General features: G+C 43.4%; 1 protein-coding gene across 2 annotated transcripts in view; it reads left to right on the forward strand.

Annotated features, from left to right (window-relative positions):
- Window positions 1-7,945: 7,945 nt before the first annotated feature.
- plb1 (phospholipase B1) overlaps window positions 7,946-13,825 on the forward strand; it is a 195,944-nt gene continuing 190,064 nt past the window's right edge. For both annotated transcript variants that reach the window (XM_063040679.1, XM_063040678.1), the window contains exon 1: window positions 7,946-8,083. In XM_063040679.1, coding sequence (XP_062896749.1) covers window positions 8,008-8,083 — 76 coding nt within the window. In that variant the 5' untranslated portion in view covers window positions 7,946-8,007. The remainder of the gene's footprint in view (window positions 8,084-13,825) is intronic.

Raw genomic sequence — 13,825 nt, forward strand, 5'->3', positions numbered from 1 at the left:
GTTGTGCTACCGTGCCTTATAGATTTTTGTGACAAAATTTAGCAGAGTATATTTTTCCTGTATTTACTCATTAAAGCCAGCAGAGGGAACCCATGAGCAGGGATTCTCTTCCCTTTCTTTGAAAGTCCCTCGGGACTGAAAATGACTTGCCCCAAGGTGATTGAGGTCAAAGTGGGAGGCACAGGCACTTTCCCAAGTGGGACAGAGATGACTGAAAGCTGTGTAGGGTTGCAGTTTCTGACGTGGTATGCTCCTTCTGCTCTTAAGCAGAGCTTCTGTGTGCTTCCAGCCTGTATGCCGTTCTGAAGCGACGGGCGATGGCCTCCATTGTCCTGGAAAGGTTATAGGGAGAAGGCAAGAGAATGGGGTTAAAAGGGAAATGGATCAGACATGATGAAATGGCAATGTAGACTCTTTGGGTCGCATGGCCTAATTCTGCTCCAATATCTTATGGTCTTATGACTGACCCTTCTCCATTGTGAGCAATCATAACCCAGAGAGTTCCAAGAGTCTGTGCCAATGTTGCAATTCTTCACAGAGGTGTTGAACATATCCTTGAATCTTTCCTCTCGTCTGCCTGGTAATCTCATCCAACAGCAGGTCTTGAAGTAGACTGGTGTCGGGGATCCTGAGAAATGTCAGAAAATAATCCATGTTTGTCCAACTCTCCTTATAGCTAATGCTCTTGAATCCAAGTGAATCTCTTCGGCACCCAGTCCAAAAACCTCCACATCCTTTCTGTAAAGCAGGGACCAGAACTATACATAGTGCTTCAGATGTGACCTAATCAAACTTTTATACAGCTGCAACATGATTTCCTGACTTTTATATTCAACATCCTGAGTGGTGTGCTCTTTCTTTATCACCATATCTAACTGTGTTGCCACTTTCAATGATCTATGGACTTCCACCCGAAGAATTCTCTGTAGATCAATGCTCCAGCAGCCGTTCTTGTAGCTTTGCAGTATCATAGAACATGGAGCATAGAAAGAGCACTGCAAGAGACACCTCAGCCTACATAATATCTGTGCTGATCATGATATCAAAATAAACTAATTTCTTCTGCACATGCGCTATATCCTTCCAGTCCTTACATATTCACATGCTCATCTTAAAGTAGCTCAAGCACCATATCCTACCTTCTTCCACTTCCACCAGGCCAGACAGTTGCACTGAAGTACATGAAACCCCAGCCCTCTGCCTCAGGGCCAATGGAGATGGTGGCTGAACTGTATCTGCAAAATGCACTCGTGAACTTTTAGCAAATTAGCACATGCGATGCAATTGGAGTGATCCGTGCATAGAGTCATAGAAGCCATTTGGCCCATCGTGACCATACTGGATGATTAAGAACCTGCCAGTTTAACACCATTTCCAGATTTGGGCTGTGGCCCTGCAGGTTAGAGCGCGGTATGAATGCTTGCTGAGACACTTCCCGAAAGTGACCTCTGATCACCACCCTTTCTGACTCCAACAGTGCACAGGGAATATCTCAGCTCTCCTATAGATCTCCTCGAATCCACCTTTCCTGGTAACTGCTTCTCTGTGAAAGAAAATAGGTTCTTTCACCTCACTCTATCTCAGCCCATCACTGTCTTATAGACCTGACTCAAATCTCCTCACTGCCATCAAACCCATCTGATTCCGACCTTCCTCAATGTTAAGCTACTCCTGGCCAGGCAACAGCATCGTAAATTTTCTCTGAATTCTCTCTGAGGCTCAAGGGACTCTGCAGATGCTGGAATCTGTCGCAAAAAACAAACTGACGGAGGGACTCAGCAGCTGTGAAGGCAAAGAGATGGTCAGTGTTTTCCTGTAGCATGGAGACCGGAACATTACATAGAAATCCAGCTGTGGCCTAACTAAAGTTTTGTTTTGTTTTAGAGTCATGCAGTGTAGAAACAGGCCTGTTTCTACACTGCATGACTCTAAAACAAAGCAAAACAGCCCACCGAGTCTGTGCTGACTATCAAACATTCATTTTCATTCAATCTAGTGTATTCTTTCCAAATCCCCATCAGCTCCCCCCCAGATTCTGCACATGAGGGCAATTCACAGTGATCAATTAACCTATCAAGCCAGTGGCACAAGACGCTGCCTGCACTGGAATCTGGAGCAATAAAAAAGATGCTGGAGGAACTCAGCGGGCCAGGGAGCATCTGTGGAGGGAAATGGACAGTTGGTCTTTCAAGTAAGATCTTAAGACACAGGAGCAGAATTAGGCTATTCAGCCCATTGAGTCTGCTCTGCTATTTGATCATGGCTAGTCCATTTCCCTCTCAACCCCATTCTCCTGTCTTCTCCCCCTGAGCCAATAGGCTGGTCCTGGACTTATTTCCTGGTGTAATTTACATATTACTATTTAACTATTTATGGTTGTATTACTATTTAATTATTTATGGTGCAACTGTAATGAAAACCAATTTCCCCCGGGATCAATAAAGTATGACTATGACTAAGTAAATAGTCTACGCTTTTATTCCTTCTATCAAAGTGCATGACCATATACTTCCCAAAATCCTGCCTGAGAAACCTATTACAATTTTTTGAGGAAATTACCAGTAGGCTAGACAAGGGAGATGCAGTGGATGTTGTATATTTGGATTTTCAGAGGGCCTTTGACAAGGTGCCAACATGAGGCTACTTAACAAGATAAGAGCCCATGGAATTACAGGAAAGTTACATACGTGGATAGAGCGTTGGCTGATTGGCAGGAAACAGAGAGTGGGAATAAAGGGATCCTATTCTGGTTGGCTGCCGGTTACCAGTGGTATTCCACAGGGATCAGTGTTGGGGCCGCTTCTTTTTACATTGTACATCAACGATTTGGATTATGGAATAGATGGCTTTGTGGCTAAGTTTGCTGACGATACGAAGGTGGGTGGAGGGGCCGGTAGTGCTGAGGAAACGGAGAGTCTGCAGAGAGACTTGGATAGATTGGAAGAATGGGCAGAGAAATGGCAAATGAAGTACAATGTTGGAAAGTGTATGGTTATGCACTTTGGCAGAAAAAATAAATGGGCAGACTATTATTTAAATGGGGAAAAAATTCAAAGTTCTGAGATGCAATGGGACTTGGGAGTCCTCGTACAGGATTCCCTTAAAGTTAACCTCCAGGTTGAGTCGGTAGTGAAGAAGGCGAATGCAATGTTGGCATTCATTTCTAGAGGAATAGAGTATAGGAGCAGGGATGTGATGTTGAGGCTCTATAAGGCGCTGGTGAGACCTCACTTGGAGTACTGTGGGCAGTTTTGGTCTCCTTATTTAAGAAAGGATGTGCTGACATTGGAGAGGGTACAGAGAAGATTCACTAGAATGATTCCGGGAATGAGAGGGTTAACATATGAGGAACGTTTGTCCGCTCTTGGACCGTATTCCTTGGAGTTTAGAAGAATGAGGGGAGACCTCATAGAAACATTTCGAATGTTAAAAGGCATGGACAGAATGGATGTGGAAAAGTTGTTTCCCATGATGGGGGAGTCTAGTACGAGAGGGCGTGACTTCAGGATTGAAGGGCGCCCTTTCAGAACAGAAATGCAAAAAAATTTTTTTAGTCAGAGGTTGGTGAATCTATGGAATTTGTTGCCACGGGCAGCAGTGGAGGCCAAGTCACTGGGTGTATTTAAGGCAGAGATTGATAGGTATCTGAGTAGCCAGGGCATCAAAGGTTATGGTGAGAAGGCGGGGCAGTGGGACTAAATAGGATAAAATGGATCAGCTCATGATAAAATGGCGGAGCAGACTCGATGGGCCGAATGGCCTACTTCTGCTCCTTTGTCTTATGGTCTTATGGTCTTATGTATTCCATCTGACACCTCTTTGCCCATTCTCCTGATCTAAGTCCTTCTGCAGCCTCTCTGCTTTTTCAACACGACCTGACCCTTCATCTGAGCAGAGCTAATCCTTCAGCTGTACCACAATTTTAATAGCATGCTTCCAGTATAAATCCCTTGCCTTTGAATCAGAATCAGATTTATTATAACTTCAATGACATGAAATTTGTTATCTTGTGGTTCTGATTCTATGTATCTTGCTCTCCCTATGAAAATACAAGCTGTAAACTCTTGCAACACACATAAAAGTTGCTGTTGAACGCAGCAGGCCAGGCAGCATCACTAGGAAGAGGTACAGTCGACGTTTTGGGCCGAGACCCTTCATCAGGACTAACTGAAAGACGAGCTAGTAAGAGATTTGAAAGTGGGAGGGGGAGGGGGAGATCTGAAATGATAGGAGAAGACAGGAGGGGGAGGAATGGAGCTAAGAGCTGGACAGGTGATTGGCAAAAGGGATATGAGAGGATCATGGGATAGGAGGTCCACCATCAACTCTGCTCTCAAACGTATCTCCCCCATTTCACGCACATCTGCTCTCACTCCATCCTTCCGCCATCCCACTAGGAATAAGGTTCCCCTTGTCCTCACCTACCACCCCACCAGCCTCCGGGTCCAATATATAATTCTCCGTAACTTCTGCCACCTCCAACGGGATCCCACCACTGAGCACATCTTTCCCTCTCCCCCCCCCCCACCGCTTTCCACAGGGATCGCTCCCTACGCGACTCCCTTGTCCATTCGTCCCCCCCATCATTCCCCACTGATCTCCCTCCTGGCACTTATCCGTGTAAGTGGAACAACTGCTACACATGCCCTTACACTTCCTCCCCCACCACCATTCAGGGCCCCAGACAGTCCTTCCAGGTGAGGCGACACTTCACCTGTGAGTCATCTGGGGTGATATACTGTGTCCCGTGGTCCCGATGTGGCCTTCTATACATTGGCGAGACCCGACGCAGACTGGGAGATCGTTTCACTGAACACCTACACTCTGTCTGCCAGAGAAAGCAGGATCTCCCAGTGGCCACACGTTTTAATTCCACGTACCATTCCCATTCTATTATGTCTATCCACAGCCTCCTCTACTGTAAAGATGAAGCCACACTCAGGTTGGAGGAACAACACCTTATATTCCATTTGTGTAGCCTCCAACCTGATGGCATGAACATTGACTTCTCTAACTTCCGCTAATGCCCCACCTCCCCCTCGTACCCCATCCGTTATTTATTTTTATACACACATTCTTTCTCTCACTCTCCTTTTTCTCCCTCTGTCCCTCTCACTATACCCCTTGCCCATCCTCTGGGTTCGCCCCCTGCTTTTCTTTCTCCATAGGCCTCCTGTCCCATGATCCTCTCATATCCCTTTTGCCAATCAACTGTCCAGCTCTTGGCTCCATCCCTCCCCCTCCTGTCTTCTCCTATCATTTCGGATCTCCCCTCCCCCTCCCACTTTCAAATCTCTTACTAGCTCTTCTTTCAGTTAGTCCTGACGAAGGGTCTCAGCCCAAAACATCGACTGTGCTTCTTCCTATAGATGTTGCCTGGCCTGCTGCTTTCACCAGCAACTTTTATGTGTGTTGCTTGAAATTCCAGCATCTGCAGATTTCCTCGTGTTTGAGCTGTAAACTCTTGATCAATTAGTGAAAATCAGTCAGTTCATTGAACTCATGCTAACCTGCCCACCAGAATAAATCTAATTTATAACAATGACCTCGGTAATGACAAGATTTCCTGCTGTTATCTCAGGTGACATTATTTAAAGAGTGATTTCCTTCTTTATTGACCGGTTGGAAAGTCCAACAAATCAATCAGATTGGCTTTGCTTTCCTTCCTTTGAAGATTCAGAAAATGAAGACTTGCATTTCTGCAACACCTTCTGTATCACTTTCAAGAGTGTTACATGTGGTATTATTTCCTGAAGTGTGGTTCTTGTTGCAGTGTAAAAGACGTGGCAACCATTTTCAATAGTTCAATTGTTCCGTTTAATAGCAGAGAATGTATACAAAATACAACCTGAAATTCTTGGTCTTCACAGACATCCACAAAAACAGAAGAGTACCCCAAAGAATGAATGACAGTAAAAACGTTAGAAACCCCCTTGTTCCACCCCCACACAAGCAGTGGCAAAGCAACAACCTACCCCCTCCCACACCCCCGCTTATTTCAGCAAAAAATCATCAGCACCCTCCAGCCAGCAAGCAAGCAATAGCAAACCCCCAAGGGAAACCATGATTGCAGTACAGAAAAACTAGTTGCTCATCTGACCAATTTGACATGCCTCAGGCTCTCACTCTCTCTCTCTCTCTCTCTCTCTCCCCCCCCCCCAATAAAGGAGCAGAGAGGTGGTCATACAGCGAGAGAGGAGACCAACAAAAACAAAACAGCTCTCTGATTTACAGGGTTAAAGTCTGCAAGGTAGCTTCTTTCTGAGTTCACTGACTCCAGAACTGGTAGCGGACTATCCCCACCAATGAGAGTGAGAGGGAGAGAGCTGGGGTGGGGAGGGGAGGGGGACAGGGAGAACTGTCCAGTACCGAGACTTCCCGTAGCTGATCCGCTGTTCCTGATTTCACTCAGGAAATTGAGTGTTGCTGACTAAAAGATGACTTTGACCAGCACACCAGATCTTCACTGAGTTAAGGCTTAAGAATGTAGCTGCACCAAGGGAAAGAGATGTGAACTTGCTCCTAACTTCTTCTTGATTTCCCCCCCATTAGAATAAAAAGTAGCTACCCTATCCAATCCCTTTCAGGTTTCTGCAACTCCGTAATTTTATCTCTTGAACATGGTGAGAGTGTGGAATGAGCTGCCAGCACAAGCAAGCTTGATTTCAACAGTTAAAAGAAGTTTGGATAGGTACAAGGATGGAAGGAGTATGGGGGGGGGGTGGTTGTTGGTGTCTGTGGTCTAGGTGCAGGTTGATGGGAGTAGACAGTTTAAGTGGTTTCAGCATGGACTTGATGAGCCAAAGGGCCTATTTGTGTTGCACTTCCCTATGATTCTATCTACACTTGAAGAAATGGAAGCTAAATAAATGCAATTACTTCAACCCACTTAAACACTACAATCATATTTGGGAACAGCCTTACATCTGCTGTAAGGACATTGATGAGATTCTGTCCCAACTCGACCAGCAATCAGCAACAGAAATGTCTCGGGCCTAAGGGGACTGGGTAAACTTAGGGTGAGATGTAAGAGTTTTATAAGGTAGCTAAGGAAGTTCTTTTTCATCCAGAGAGCGGTTATAAAATGGAATACAATGCCTGTGAAGGTGGTGTTAGCAAGTACTCTCGTACATTTAAGAAGCACTTGGATGAGAAATTAAATCAGCAAGGCTTAACAGACTATGGATGAAGTATTGGTGCATGTTATTAATTAGGTAGGTACTTCAAGAACAAGTCAAATTTATTGTCACGTGCACAAATATGGTGAGGTACAATGAAAAAAACTTGCTTGCAGCAACATCACAGTCACACAGGTACAGACAGCAAACAGAATATTAATTATACATAAATTAAATTTGAATGATTCTACAGGACAGTGAAGAGAGAAAGAGAAATAAAGACAACAAAATTAAGACTTAAGTGCAAAAAAATGCAAAAAAAAAAATCAGAGCTACGTTCCTGGTATTACAAAAGGTGGACCATACAGTTCCATACCTGAGCTAGAGTTATGGTTTTGCTGGTCAGTTCAAGAACCTCATGGTTCTTAATGGTTGGCATAGAGGTGGTAGGTCAAAGTCAGTCTTGCCAGACTCTAGCTCTACATTTCCACCTCAGGATGCTGTTTGACATGGAGGAGAACCTGTGGATGGGGGTGTGCCTTTGTGACTGTTGCCATTGGCAACAGAGATTGGCAGGTTTAACTGGTGCTGTTGAGGAACCCTGATGAACTGTTGCAATGTCTTCTTTGATATAGAGTGACATAATTGCACTAATGCTTTATAATGGTGTTTGTGCAATTGTTATGGAAAGTGAACCTTTATTGTTTTATAACACAAGAATACTTTATTTAGCAGCTTATCATGCAATAAATCCAAAACGTTTCTCTATCTTGCAGTCAGCTCTAGCAGTAAAAGGTGGGAGGGGATGTGGCTTGATATAAGCCAATAGTGTTTGGAAGATAGTTCACTCTATTAACTTTCTGAGGTGACAAGCTCCCAGGATTCTTGAATGCTGCCAAACCAAACGATGGGACTGCGAAATGCAAACATATTGATGCTCTCTCTTTGCCTGTGGTTAATTCAAGGTAGGGTTTTCCTGGTCTTCCAATAACGTTTAACCTGATAAAATTATATCGTAGGAAAATCTGAAAAGGGTTTCGGAGATCAATCAGAACTTGCAACTCACTTGTACAAAGTGTATTCGAGTTAAAGTGTTAGGATTCATTCAAGGGGAAGCTTTTGGAGAGAGGAATGGATGATTATGACACAAGTTTTTAGAAGAAGCTGGATAATCACAGATAAGAACAGATTTATTGAGTATGCCCACAAGAAATTGAATCTCAGGGTTGTATATGATGACATATATGTACGTTGATATTAAATTTACTTTGTACTTTGAACTCCTGAGAATGAGGACAATCATATTATTTCCTAAAATCTGGTAGCTTTGTGGTTTATGTTACAAATAAAGATCATCTTAGAATTTGATTGTTGTTGTAGTGAGCTGAACCTGCAGCTCTAGAATGTTAGATTAAGGAATGAGAATTAGAACCACTGCCTCACAGCACCAGAGTCCTAGGTTTGATCCTGAACTCTGGTGCTGTCTGTGTGGAGTTTGCATGATCTCAGATGGATATCCCCCTGCCTATCTCCTCCCCTCTCCATGCTCATTTCTGATACAGGGTTTTGACCCAAAGGTTCTTTCCCCTCCAGCAGACCCTGCTCGACCAACTGAGTTCTTTCAGCAGATCATTTGTTGCTCCAAATTGCCCTTATGATTTGGTTTTCGCCTATGTCCCAAAAACATGTGAGCTGCCAGGATAATTGGCCATTGTAACTGGTCAGTGCTATCATGTTTGCTGTTGTGTGCTGGGGCAGCAGGCTGAGGGTAGCAGACACCAACAGAACCAACAAACTCATTCGTAAGGCCAGTGATGTTGTGGGGATGGAACTGGACTCTCTGACGGTGGTGTCTGAAAAGAGGATGCTGTCTAAGTTGCATGCCATCTTGGACAATGTCTCCCATCCACTACATAATATACTGGTTGGGCACAGGAGTACATTCAGCCAGAGACTCATTCCACCGAGATGCAACACAGCGCGTCACAGGAAGTCATTCCTGCCTGTGGCCATCACACTTTACAACTCTTCCCTTGGAGGGTCAGACACCCTGAGCCAATAGACTGGTCCTGGACTTATTTCCTGGCATAATTTACATATTACTATTTAACTATTTATGGTTTGATTACTATTTATTATTTATGGTGCAACTGTAACGAAAACCAATTTCCCCCGGGGTCAATAGAGTATGACTAATAATAATAATGACTAAATTACCTCTCAGTGTAAGGCCCAAAAAATAAATGAAAAGAGTTAATGGTCTTGAGACAGAAGATGTTATAGTGCCTCTTAAATGTAATGATTGCAACTGATTCTACCACTCTACCGTGCATCACAGATATCAACCACACTCATTATAAACACGTACCCCCAAGATCCTCTTTAAATCGCCTACCTCTCACATCAAACTCTTGTGTTTGACACCCCTACCATGTTCATTATAAATTAATAAGGTTTCACAATTACTAGTTCAATAATTGTTCAAGGTCAGGTTTTTTCCTCCGAATCTGAGCATTTACCTTATAACCAACTTGTTACTAAGTGTTTGTCTTCTACTCCTATTCGCCCCTCCCAATGACATCTACTTGCAACTGATTAACATGACGTACCTCCACACTGAAGACTTTGAGGGAACCTTAAGGGTTTTGACCTGGAACCTTGCCAATTCTGTTCTGGCCTTAAAAGATGTTTTCTCACTACTCTTGGTGACTTTGTACATGGCCTTTAAGTTTGATGATTTCCTTTATTTCATTAGTTAACCAAGGCTGGCTTTCCCTCACCTTACAGAGCTTGCTTTTAATTGGAATACGCTTCTGTTGATTGCTGTGAAAAATCTCTTTGAAAGTCTTTCTCTGTTTCTTCAACTGTGTTCCCATTCTACGCTAGCCAACTCCTTCTTCACCTTGTTGTAGACCTTTCTTTAGACAGGATATACTGATTTTAGATTGATCTATTGTATTCTCTCTTTGTATGAGAAATTCAATCATACTCTGATCACCTTTCCAAGAGGACCGCTAACCATAAGAACGTTAATTTTTCATCTCTCGTTGCACAGGTCTAAGATAACACGTTGACTTGTAGGTCCAATAATGTGCTCCTTCACACTGGCATGGTCAGCAAAGCTCCTTTTGCAGTTTATCTGCAATGGGACGTTAACCTTGAAAGAGCTCCATGGTTTATTTTGAGAAAGAAATACTTGTGACTTACTTGATCCCCCAGCACTCTACCATCTCCCCTTCACCGAATCCAACTCTGCACTGAATTGTCTGTCCCTGGCTCGCCCTTCCTGCTACCTTGCTGATGGCCATCCTGTGTAAAGGAGCAACTTCCTTCCATCTGTCATAAAGCTCCCTCTTAAAACGGACTGACCAATGCAAAGTGAGGAAATACAATGCATTAAAAACACTGATAATATTCCCAGGGAACATCTTGCATGAAGAGGCTTGGCTGTTAAGATCCAAATGAGCATGAATGCTGTTCATAGGCTTTGCTAAAAATTTATACAAGTCAGTGTATAAGGTAGTGTATTGGTTAGGCTACTCATCTGGCCTCATAATGTGATGATGTAGGTTTAAGTCATAGAATAGAGCTATAGAGAAGTACAGCATCTCCCCACTTTCCTACTCTGTCTGCTCACCTTTTTTCTCCAGTCTTGCTGAAGGGTCTCGGCCCAAAACATCGACTGTACTCTTTTCCACAGCTGCTGCCTGGCCTGCTGAGTTCCTCCAGCTTTTTGTGTGTGTTGCTTGGATTGCCATCATCTGCAGATTTTCTCTTGTTTGTTATGGAATGCTTCCTTTTTTAAAGTCAAGGCATTAAGCTCTAAAGACAAAAGGTTATGTTGCAACTTTATAAGACTCTGCTTAGGCTGCATCTGGAGTATTGCATACATTTCTGGTCACCTCACTATAGGAAGTATGGTGAGGCTTTGGAGAGGGTGCAGAATAGGTTTACCAGGATGTTGCCTGGTTTAGAGGGTATGCTTTGTCGTGAGAAGCTGGACAAACTGGGACTGTCTTCTTTGGAACAGCAGGGTCTGAGGGGGGATCTGACAGAAGTTTAGAAGATTGTGAGAGGCAGAGATAGAGCAGACAGGGAATATCTTTCTCACAGGGTAGAAATGTCTAATACTAGAGGGCATGCTCGAGGGTAATACTAGAAGGTAGAAGATGAGAGGGGATAGGTTCAAAGGGGATGTGAGGGGTAAGTATATTTTTTACCCAGAGAGTGGTGGTTGCCTGGGATTTGCTACCTGGTGTAATGGTGAGGCCAACATTTTAGAGGCTTTCAAGAGACACTTAGATAGGCTCCTGAATATGAGGAAGATGGAGAGATGTGGACATTATGTGGGTAGGGGGGGATTAGATTTTGGGGATGTGGTTTGATTTACTAGTTAGCTGGTTCGCTACAACATTGTGGGCCGAAGTGCCTGTTCCTGTGCTGTATTAATCTATTTCTATGTCCTGAAGAAAAGTCTCGGCCCGAAACGTCTCCTGTTTATTCATTTCCATAGATGCTGCCTGACCTGCTGAGTTCCACCGGCATTTTGCATGTTGCTTTGGATTGCCAGCATCTGCAGAATTCCTTGTGTTCTTGAATATTGAAATGCCTAGACAGAGCGGACATGGAGGGAATAATTCCTGGAATGGGGAAGTCGAGGACCAGAGGGCAAAGCTTCTGAATAGAAGAGTTGTGCCTTTAAAACAGAGATGAAGTCGAATTGCTTTGGCCAGAGGGTGGTGAATCTGTGGAATTAATTGCACCAGGTGGCTGTGGAAGCCAAGTATATTCAATGCAGAGGTTGATAAGTTATGGATTAATAAGGATGTCGAAGGTTATGGGGAGAAGGTAGGAGAATGGGGCTGAGAGGGATAATAAATCAGCCATAATGAAATGGCAGAGCCAACATTCCCTCTAATTATTTTTTTACAGCTGCACAGACCAACCATTGCTCTGAGCAGGAAATTTTTACATGGCCTGAACACTGCATGACACTTTAATAAAGTGTTATATAAAAGAAAATTCCAGCTGTGCAGTAAGGAAGGCTGTGTGTGCAGGAGCATTTCAGCCACACACTCGCACAGCCGAGAGGAAACAGTGAGCAGAGCAGAGCTGATGAGCCAAATGGCCTAATTCTGCTTCTAAGCCTCAAGTCTAAAGGTCTTTGCATCACACCTTGCAGCATTTTCCAGCACCAGAAACCGACTGTTCCAAAAATGTCTGGAATGTAAATCCAGACAGGTTTGGTAAGCAATAAGGCCAATGCACTGAAGAAAGAATGTGGCTAAAAAGACACAAAACATGTAAAGAGCTGACAACAGAAATCAAAGGTCCTATTAAATCAAAAGAACAGTCTAATAAGGTCACCAGAACTAGCAGTAGGCTGAAGGGTTGGAAAGATCTATAAACACAGCAAAGGAAAACTTTGAGAAATTATTAGGGAAGAGTAATTGATGTGGTCTTTATTATTATCCTATATATCAAGTGAAAAGTTTGATTTGCATGCCATCCATACAGATAATTTAAAAACACAAGTATATTGAGGACGTACAAGTGAAAAGAGATGACAGAATGCAAAATATAGTTCCATTTATAGAGAAAGCCAAATTAGGTATAAGGGCCACAATGAGGTAGATTGAGAGACCTAGAGTTCATCTTCTTCGTACAGGGGTCTACTCAATAGTATTATAATACCAGGATAGAGGCTGCCCTTGTGTCTGGTGGTATGAATTTTCAAACTTTTCTATCTTGTGTTTGGCAGAAAGAGGGAGAAAAGAAAATGACCAGGACAGGAGTGCTCTTTGACTAGGCTGAGGAGTTTTCCACGGCAGTGGAAGTGTAGACAGAGTCAATAGAATGAAGATCAGTTTTCATGATAGATTGAGCTGTACGCACAGCTCTGCGATTTCCTGCAGTCTTGGGCAGAGCAGTTTCCATACCAGGCTTTGACGCATCTGGATAGGAGCTTTTCAATGTTGTAATTGTAAAAGTTGTGGGGGGGGGGCGGGGTCAACAAGGACCTGGCGAATTTCATTAGTAGTAAAATATGAGAGTAGAACAGCAATGAACATAAAAATGTGTACAAAAGAAAACACTAAAGTAGGTAAGTGGGGGCTTCTTAACAGAGACAAGATGAGAATAAAACAGAATGAAGGGGTTCCCAATGTGGGGTCCACAGACCCCTTGGTTAATGGTAAAGCTCCATGACAAAAAAATGGTTGGGACGCCCTAGAGTAGAGTGAAGATCCATTAGGCTAGATCCACCAGAAAAGGGTGGGTTTGCTGTAGAAATTGAGAGATTAAGAGACTGGTAGACTCTCTAGAGTTTAGTTGAATGAGAGAAAATAATTTAAAAAGCTTGACACACTAGACGTAAGAAGGATGATTCCTCTGATGAGGAAAATTTCCAAGAGTACAATCCTTTGCGATTGTCTGTCTAGAAGTTTATTGAGATTTAGACATTGGGTCCAGAGATCGATATAATTCTGGATATTACTGGAATCAAGGGGAATCGAGATAGTGCTGGAAGGTAGTTCTAAGGTAGCAGATCAGCCATGATGCTGAAGATTGGTGGAACCAGACAGATGGTTTGGATTTACACCTACAACTTAGTTACGTTGTAATTTTCTGATGGGTGGTCTCATTGTGTACTGAAGGGAACTGATTGGTGCTGCCATCTTCAAGTAATGGTGGTTTGGAGTTGAGAA

This window comes from Mobula hypostoma, chromosome 2 (assembly GCF_963921235.1).
Source record: "Mobula hypostoma chromosome 2, sMobHyp1.1, whole genome shotgun sequence".
Taxonomy (NCBI): domain Eukaryota; kingdom Metazoa; phylum Chordata; class Chondrichthyes; order Myliobatiformes; family Myliobatidae; genus Mobula; species Mobula hypostoma.